The 9,397-nt window shown below is 40.0% G+C and overlaps 1 protein-coding gene across 1 annotated transcript in view; it reads right to left on the bottom strand.

The window, feature by feature from the left end:
- Positions 1–4,532: 4,532 nt before the first annotated feature.
- The window catches only part of huwe1 (HECT, UBA and WWE domain containing E3 ubiquitin protein ligase 1), a 48,298-nt gene continuing 43,433 nt past the window's right edge, over positions 4,533–9,397 (bottom strand). The window contains exons 77-83 of the mRNA XM_084721278.1: positions 9,164–9,304; positions 8,783–9,070; positions 7,315–7,420; positions 6,927–7,044; positions 6,311–6,492; positions 5,542–5,732; positions 4,533–5,433 (exon numbers count right to left, since the gene is read on the bottom strand). Of these exons, the coding sequence (XP_084577404.1) occupies positions 5,331–5,433; positions 5,542–5,732; positions 6,311–6,492; positions 6,927–7,044; positions 7,315–7,420; positions 8,783–9,070; positions 9,164–9,304 (1,129 nt within the window). The 3' untranslated portion in view covers positions 4,533–5,330. The remainder of the gene's footprint in view (positions 5,434–5,541; positions 5,733–6,310; positions 6,493–6,926; positions 7,045–7,314; positions 7,421–8,782; positions 9,071–9,163; positions 9,305–9,397) is intronic.

Genomic DNA, 9,397 nt, shown 5'->3' with positions numbered 1-9,397 from the left:
ATTAATTAGTTTTCTTCTTTAATTGTGAATCAAAGCCTCCACACAGCAACAGATGCTTACAGAATATGTAAATCAAGCGTGGCAAACAGAAAATTGCATCTGTGCTTCATACACAGAGGGGGGTGAGGGGTGGGGGGGCAAAAACCTGGCAGGCCAATGTACTGTAAAACCAGGGCTTACCGTGGGGTCGAAATCCCTGCATGACAGCGCCGTAATTTCATTTATCATGCCTCAGCACACACCAAATCAGACATGGACGCTTCCTATTCTGCAACCAGTGTGTAGGTTTTCAGTGGGGTTGAGGGAGGGTCAAAGAAGCAGCAAAGGAACGCCGGCAGTGGGGTGGTGGGGGATTCGATTTCCACTGTTGTACTGGGTCCTCAAGTGGAACAAATTCTGCACGCAAGAGCAGGTAAAAGATGATGGAATCACAGGGGAGGATTGAGGAAAAAAAAGAAGGAATGACAGGTGCAAACTGCAGACATGCAAGGGCTGTAGTAGAGGAGCGAAGAACCAAATGAGGAACGAGAACCAGAAAGGTACAACAAGCAGAAGTATTTGTAAACTGGGTGCTGAGGCTACACAGAAAGCAATTAGCTGTAAATCCCTGGTGATATTAAAGATTCTCCTGATAAAAACAAGCAGTGTGTGGGCAGTTCTCTGTTCTAGCATGGAAACCAGATGAATATGCCGAGCTCATGTGAATTAGTCTGGCAAATCCAGGCAAGTATGGAGTGGTGCCCAGTAAACTTTGGATTCAAGTCTATTACCAAGAATCACATGAGCATCCTGAAATTTTTTGCAGGTGGTGCGTAGTAATTATCTGCACTTAAAGAAAAACATGCACACTGCTTGTCTGTTCCAAGTTCTATTTGTTATTCTACAGTACATGGACAGAATTGACCTTTCAAACACAGAGGGTTTCAGCAAGCAGAAACCATCTAGAGCTGGGCTGCAACTAACAATTATTTTAATTGTCAAGTAATCTTGCTATTATTTTCTAGATTAATCTATTAGTTGTTTGGTCTACAAAATGTCACAGAATGTCAGTGTTCCCCATTTTTCACATTTATGAGCTGGAATCAGAGAGTTTTGACTTTTTTTTTCTTAAAAAAGGCAAACTTTTAAATTGATTCTCAAAATAGTTGCTGATTAATTTAATAGCTGACAACTAATCATTTAATTACTGCAACTCTAATCTAATCTAATCGAGACTTGAATTTTGTTGATATTATATCAACATCATGTTATGAGAGTAGGTATCATGTTAGACTTTGGATATCACTGTGTTGTGATATGTCATAAGTGTCTTTTCCTAGTTTTAAAGGCTGCATTACAGTAAAGTGAAGTAATTTGTTAGATGTTAGAGAAACAAGAGAACATGTTAGAGTAAAATGTGTATACTGACATAAATCATATACTGTGGGATTGACTACAGTATCAAGATTCATTCATTCATTCATTCATAAGCCATATCACCCAGCCCTTGTCTGTTTAGGAGCATTTCTTGTCATCTTTCTTTGCACTGCTATCTGTGAGGAGTACGTGGATACTTGGAGTCAATTCTACTCAATATACCAATTAGCCAGTGGTCCCCGCACTTATACTTTTATATGTTTCCTATGCTAATGTAGTGCATCACTAAATTAGAATGGGTTATAACTCACCAACTAACTTGATCTTATGTAACATTAAAAGGGGGAAAAAAAATCAGTCATTATCACTCACCTTATGTCAATTGAAGGTTGGATTTACTTTTTTAGTCCACAAAACACTGCTTGAGTTTCACAGTAAAAACAGCATATCTCCCCAACAATGGAAGTGAATGGTGGCCAGTTTTCAAACATAAAAAAAAAAAAAAAAAAAAAAGTCTCCTAAAGCCTCAACATACTTGAGGCTTTATCCTCCTTTAGTCCCAATTTGACTTGAAAGATGTAATTTACACCATGTTCTTAGCCTAAAACTCCACTGTAGAGCCTTAACTTAGAGTAACGTTCACATTCACACCGTCTGAACTGGGTGTGTGTGTGCATGTCAAGGCTTTGGGAAAGAAAGTCAGACAAACAGTATGGAGTAGTACTAACAGGTCCCATTCCATTTAGTGTACATCAGCAGCACCTGAACTCTAATCACTGGCTGCTGTCAAAAAGGCCTATTGACCTTTCAACCAAAGACGCTTGACCACCTAGAGTCAACAGGTGCCAATTCTGCTTACTAGATTAATTCAGAAATTGCACCAGTACTTCTAAGGTTCATACATTGCCTAGGTATAACTACTACCAGTAGTGGAGAGCTTCACTAAATAAGGATGCACCACACAAACTAAATGGCTCTTATGTAGAAATTAATTGTTACTTGGAAGACATTCACACACATTAGCTGCCAGGACTGACTGTTGCTAAGCTAACCGAACCAAGTGACAAAGCTTACATTTGCTAGCTAATGTGACATCCTCAGTGTGGTAAATTGACAAATGGTCCATCCATGTTGGTATATCAGTTTTATAAAGCAAAGTCATAGCTACATTTACAGACTTGGCAAAAGACCTTTTCCACGGCAGCCATATCTATATGGAATATTGGGATAAACACCAACACAGGTGTTAGTAGTGATACTAATTAAGGTCCTGTTATATTTATTGTAGCAGAGCCTCTCCAGTGAGCTAACATGCAAAATAGGAGCACCATGACTCTGTTTGAACCAAGGAAATTAACACATTTATTAAAAAAATTAAACCACATAAACTACTTGTTACTAGCTAGCTATATAATCACTCCCATTAACAGCTGGGTGGTAATTGTTGCACAGCATTAACTAACTTAGTCAATTGTCAAAGCTATGTCAATGTCAATAGCTTACTAGAGTTAATACCCCCCTCAGAATGAAAAAGAGGTCAAATGAAAATATGACCTGACAATTAATCACCGCCCCCCCCCCCAAAAAACAAAAAAAACAAAAAAAAAAAACACTATACATATACCTCAAATAATGTCGGACTAGATCACTATCTTAACCTGTTAGCTAAGCTAAGATAACTAGCATCAGTCAGTTAGGTTTGCATAATTGGACATTTCCCTCTCTAACTGCATGAATACTACAAGCTCCCACATATCTGCATTTATCCATATATAAATAAAAATAAGGCTTACCTACATTTAAAAAGTAATGGCAGTTGGGGTTAAGCTCTGCTCGGTATATCGACTGGCTCTGATAGACTTATTTTTAGCAGTTACACCAGAGGTAATGACATGTTTTATATCTGGAGGTTACGCTTGCACTTACTGGCTCATCTATAGAAGGGATCCATAATATGCGGGAACTCTCGCGGGATTTAAAAGGTGTTTCTTCGTCGTGCACCTTGTACAAACTAATGTTTTATTACATCACAATGGTGTGGTTGAGATCAGGGGTGATTCAGGGACAAAAAACACGTGTGAAAATTACGAGCTCAGTTGAAATGTTCAGTCTCGCCAGATCTTTCGTAGGTCTGAAGTTCCCTTCAATACTAGACCTTTGAACCTGGTTGGGCAGTAATGAGTTACCAATAGTAATGAGTTACCAATAGCTAAAGCAACCAAGAGCTCTGGATTCGTTGACTTCTATTTGGGTACAAAGAAGATCACAGCTTCATGTTCAGTCTTTATCTGGTCAAAAGCAGAAATAACTAACAAGGCTCAGTTCAGTAAAAGGTGTCCCAGTCCCAGCCAGCATGCACAATACCAGGACCCTGAAACTTGATCAACTACCTACTAAGTGCTAATAATTTGCAGCCCTGGACCTGGCTCACCTAAATGAAACTCGTGAAGTCGTTTTTAATGTTAACAGTCCACCTGTGCTCTTCCTGCTGACATGCCAAAATGATTTTGGCAAAATCATTGCTGTGAAAAAAAGGTGTATTTCTATCCATGACGTGTTGTGTGAACGTGAGCTGAAAATCTGACAATACCCTCAGTCAAAACACGCTCCTTGTGGCTCCTACAATAAGAAAACCAAGTCAGTGTTTTCTGTGTCATCTTCAGTTAGTAATGAAAAGGTAGCAAAGAAGGGATGCTGTGGGCTGAGTGACATAATCAAGGGTGACTTTCAGGCGATTCTTTGAGACTGGAGGGCATACTGGGCCAGTGTGTCATCATGGGAAATGACAAGGCTGCTGCAACGAGCTCCTGTTGTGCTCTCGACTGTTTTAAACTGCAGGCTTTGGGCAGTGCAGGAGAAATGTGCTCCAGGATGGCATCAGTCATTACACATGATGTTAATGTGCTTAAATGAGTCTGTCATGTGGGACAGTTTCACTGTGATCAGTGAGAGTATAAATTGTGGGATTGATTTCACTTGTCAAAGAATCCACAGGGACTCAATTGATAAACCGACAATTAGAACACTGCCAATAGAAAATATTCTCCAATGAGAGTGGTCCAATAATTGCTGAGTACTTTATAGTGTGATTACATACAGAATTGACACATTTGAATTTGATGAGATGAACTGACTGCAAGTAATGGTTAAAACACTGTTAAAAGAGACAATGGACGCAATTTTATGCATTTATTCATGTAGTTATTCCACTCTGATTCAAAGGCTCATGGCTGGGTCAGCGATTTAATAGCCAAAAATACTCTAGAATTTATGGTTAATGTTTTTTTTTTTAATCTCCTTCAGGTTTTCTCTTCATTTTTTGTACCATCCTTCCTTAAAAATGCCACAAAACTTTGAAAAGTGCATTTTTGTGAATATCTCCAAAACTTCTCAAGTTGTTCATATACCCCCGATAAAAATGTCCCCCATCGTCAAGGCTTGTGAGGTCACAAATTTGCAACAAGAAACCACCAACATTTTTTCCCCAAAGGTTTTATAACCATCCTTTTCAAACAACATTCTCTTTTTTCTTTTTACACAACCAGAGAACAAAAAAGATTAAACATAATAAACTCCCAAACCTTTTGTACAGAGAAATCAAACTAAATGAAGAAAACGTCTCTTATATTAGTCCATGTTTTATCCTCTGAATCCACTCTTGCATTTGCCATTAAATTGGGAAGGGAGACACGATTGTGTCAACATGAGGCTCTCTGTGTTGTACGCAATGTCAATCAGTCCATTTCACTTGCTGGTTTTATCTGTTTTATATGGAATAGAAACCAGTAAGTCTAGGCCATTCAACAAGTAATCCAGTAATGTCTATGACAGTGTGTGTGTGTGTGTGTGCGTGTCTGTGTGCGTGTGTGTAAGTGTGTCTGCGCGCGTTCAAAGGTTATCAGTGTGAATTTGTCAGGAGTAGGCAAATCTAAATCAAGTGTTTGTATGCATGTCTGTGTATTAAGAGTCTCAGTTTAAGCCAGTCCGAATCCCTCTGAGCATTCCTGAATGGCCAACAGCAGCATATGTCTCAGCTTCTCGTAGCTCTCATAAGCTGGGAGGTCCAGCTGGTTAAAGCTGCAGGTGGAAAAAGAAAGAACATGAAATTAGAGTTAGACTTTCAAAATTTTGTTCCTTCCTTGTCTGTTATATAATTATTAATGCCTTGTAAACTTATGTCTTTACCAAGTATGAGCAGATGGCAGGCGGTCAGTGGAGCGATCATCACGGTGGATCTGGAACTTCTGGATGCCGTTCATGCCCTCCAGAGCAGCAAAACCCTGGAGGGGAACCTTGGATGTGCCAGTGACAAACTGTAGGAACTTGGCCCGGTCCGCCTGGTCAAAGGACCGCAAGGCCCTCCAGAACCACTGGATCTAAAGTGGAAAAAGAAAGACGACACACATGACAGAAGCAGTTGAGTTATAAATTTTTCCAATGTAATCTCTTGTTATCCCTTTCTTTTTCTGTCATATCAAGCACAAGTTGAAAATATCCAAGTGAGTAAAAACTGTGTGTATTGCAGGGCTCTGCAGTGTTCGGCTGGAGGAACTAGGTGGAGCATAAGGACAGAGCCCATTCTTGCTGACAGACAGCTGCTGAGCATCAGGGAATGTGGAAAATAACAGAAAGAACTGGATTCTCTGATTGCACAATGCAGTTGGAGGCTGAAACACTCAGGGTTCGCATGAGGTGAAAATTCACTTCACTTTCTGTGTGAACACATCAGTATTGACCTATAACATGCACCCAACATTGGGAAATTAAAATACCAAATTTTTTAATGAAAAAGTATCAAAAAATACTACATTTTGGTATACCACGCAGCACTGTTGTATACTGCAAGATATATGGTCTCTCTCTTTTAATACACCCATATCAGTCCTCTCATACACATGAGGAAGTGGTCAGACACTTGAACAATAATGCTGCACATGTGTTTACTCATCCATACCTGGATGGAGCTGGACTGGTATTTATGATATTCAGTGTTGGCCTTTAGGTCATCAATGTCGATAGTGGGCAGGCCAGAGATGAGCAGCTCCAGCTCCTGTTCGGTGAAGATGGAGATCAGCCTCTTGGGGATGATCTCATAGAAACCCTCAAGGAAGGCTGCCAGCTGCTTGCGGATCGCACCTAGAAAACAAGTAAAAGTATTCACTCTGGGATCTTTCTGTAGCAGTGGGAATATTCTTTATTTGGCACTCATCCAATGTTATTCTATCAATTAACTCTGTGGCTTTTTTTAAAATTAAGCAGCTGAAAATTCAAAGCTTTACTGAATAATTTATTTGAGCAGCAGCTGGGGGTGGTGCGTATGATAAATCAGCCATCTTCCAGAGAGAAAAACCTTTAGCTCTCAGCAGAATATTGATCAGTTCAAAATATAAGAGTACTGCCACCTAGTGCTTTCTTTGTGCATTTCATATTACATACAGGCTGATCATTTGATGTCTGTTGATTAAATGAGAGATTAACACATTTACATCAACTAATCAATCAGTAATACTAAATATTATTACTGCCCTACTACTAATAGGAAATTTTCTGTGAAATAATCACAGTCTCACCTGTCATCTTCATCTGGCATACCAGGTGCACATACTCCTTTTTGTTTTCCTCTGTGACCAGGATGTTGGCTCCATTTGGCTTGAGTTCTCTCACTTCACACACCCCAAACTCCTGGACCTGCAAATGCAGAGCACATGAAGACTTTCAGTGTCTTGCAGAGTTTCAGCATCATATTTTAATGCAAGTTACAGATGAAATCCATGAGCGGCATTTTAAGGCCATCAGATTCCAAATTACTCTTCTGCACCACTTATTTTATGAGAACTTGAAGCATCTGGGATTCAAGCCCTTGAGGCCCAATCCCAGTTCCAACAGTTAAGAGGAAACAGCAGGAGAATCAATTTTCCACTTGGAGCTAATTGAAACATTTAGAGAATAGACACAAACCTCTGTGCTGAATGTCAGCTCATAACCCAGCGTGGACACATCATTCTCCAACAAGTAAACCAAGCCCTGAAAGAATGGGTAGTCCTCGCTCTCCATGTCTGTGTACCTGGTGATACCACAGAAACACATGCATATTATTCACACAATCAAGAAAAAGACTATGAAATACAGCTAACTGGGGAGCCTTTACTATGATACAAGTTCAACCTACTTAAAATATCATATCATCATAATACACACTAAAAGCAGGACAAATGACAAAAAATGACTGAATAATACATTTACCTTATAGAGCTCAAAGATATTAAGTTAAAATGAACAGAGAACATCACACAACATTAATCACAAATTAAAAGCAGTTCAACGCGTAAATTAATTGGCTTATAATATCATGACTGCTCCTTCATTAGGGCATGAGTAGATCTGACTATAATTAAATTGGCGTATTCAATTAATGTCTTGCTCAGGCGTATTCTTATAGTGTGTAAGACAATTTCTTTCAGCTGCAACCCCAGCAATGTCAAACAGAATTGGGACAGATGATCGTCTTCAGAAATATATCATTTGATACGTTTACTTGGGAATTAAATGTTTTAATTGAGGATAATATATGGGAAGACCTTGTGGAAAAACTGGGGACCACAAGCATATCTTTTGGGATTGCCCAATAATTCAAAGATTTTGGAGAAGTGTTAAAAAGAAATTGACAAAATGATGGAATCGGATGTCCCCTCGGCCCCACAGATATTATTGTTTGGAGATGTAGTTAGAGAAGACAGAGAGATACAGCACAGATTAATATACATAATGCGATTACTTTCATTGAGTGCCAAGAAAATGCTAACAAAAGTAGCGTTCTGCTATGTAATTAACAAAAAATGTAAAACATTTTGAGAAATTTCAGAGCAAATAAATAAAAATATAAAAACATAATTCAAAGCAGTAAGTAGGCTTACTTTCATATTTTATAAGAACAAAAAGTAAAGGTCTTGTGCTTCAACCACTCTCTGTTGTAGGATGATATAAAAGCACAATGAAATGGCTTTTCAAGCCAGTCTCTCAACACTCCCCCCCCCCCCCCCCTCTCTCCACCGATCATCTCCTACAAATGGAAATGCACAGCACCATTGAATAATATTTTCCAAGAGCATTAATTGGTCAGTAGGTGGTGCTTTTGTGCTTGTTGATCTCTTATCATGAACATAACCTGCTCTGAATGAGGTTAGGTGTTAAGCATAAGATACCATGGCAATGTAACCTGGTAAACTACTGTCACAGGATTGAAAACCCAGGGTTTAAACCTTAAGTTTCCTTGCTAACCCCTAATTCTGCTTCATAGTACAGGCCCCACTTCTCTTTTTGCCAGAATATTTATTGCAGCAAAAAAAGAGGTCATGGTTTGTTGAGATAATGAGAGTAGCTGGAGCATGTATTGACTGATTAGGGTGCCTGGCTTTAACTGCCATACCTGACACTCTTGCCCAGGATGTGCTTGTAGAAGCTGCGGGTGAAGTAGCACTCCAATAACCGGTTATCATAGACTGCCTTGGCCACGACCCGACCCACAAACTTGAAGTAGCTGAGGTGGTTGGGGTTGCAGTGGGATGAAGGGTTGATGGTGTAGGTGACACGGTCACCTGGTGAAGTACGAAACAAGGCATACATGGGGTTGAACATCTCCCGGGAGATGATCATGTACCATTCCCTCAGCAGACCACCAGCGTCTTGACCCTCTTCCCCCTCAAACACAATGTACCTGTGATGGAAAGGGAGCAGAGAATGACTCAGGTTGAGTGGATCTGAATTGAGAGGATATGCACAGCTGGATGGAAGTTAAATGGAGCCTTACAGCCTATTCTTCATGTCCTCTGGGCTCTTGCGATGTAGCTCCCTGTAGGAGTCCTCAAACACATGATCTCTCCTCACATGCACGGCCATGTCCTCCTTCCTCAGGCCTTCATCCAGTCGCTCTAACTCCTGGCGGAAGTACCTGCAGTGATGGCCAGAAAGAGCAGCATGTGAGTCAGTTATAAAGCCAGTAACTGTGGATTAGACAGGACACAACACACAAGACTCTGGCAGG

This window comes from Lutjanus erythropterus, chromosome 6, assembly GCF_056507025.1.
Source record: "Lutjanus erythropterus isolate fLutEry1 chromosome 6, fLutEry1.hap2, whole genome shotgun sequence".
In the NCBI taxonomy this organism is placed as follows: Eukaryota; Metazoa; Chordata; class Actinopteri; order Lutjaniformes; family Lutjanidae; genus Lutjanus; species Lutjanus erythropterus.
This window is presented reverse-complemented; position numbering and strand designations above follow the sequence as displayed.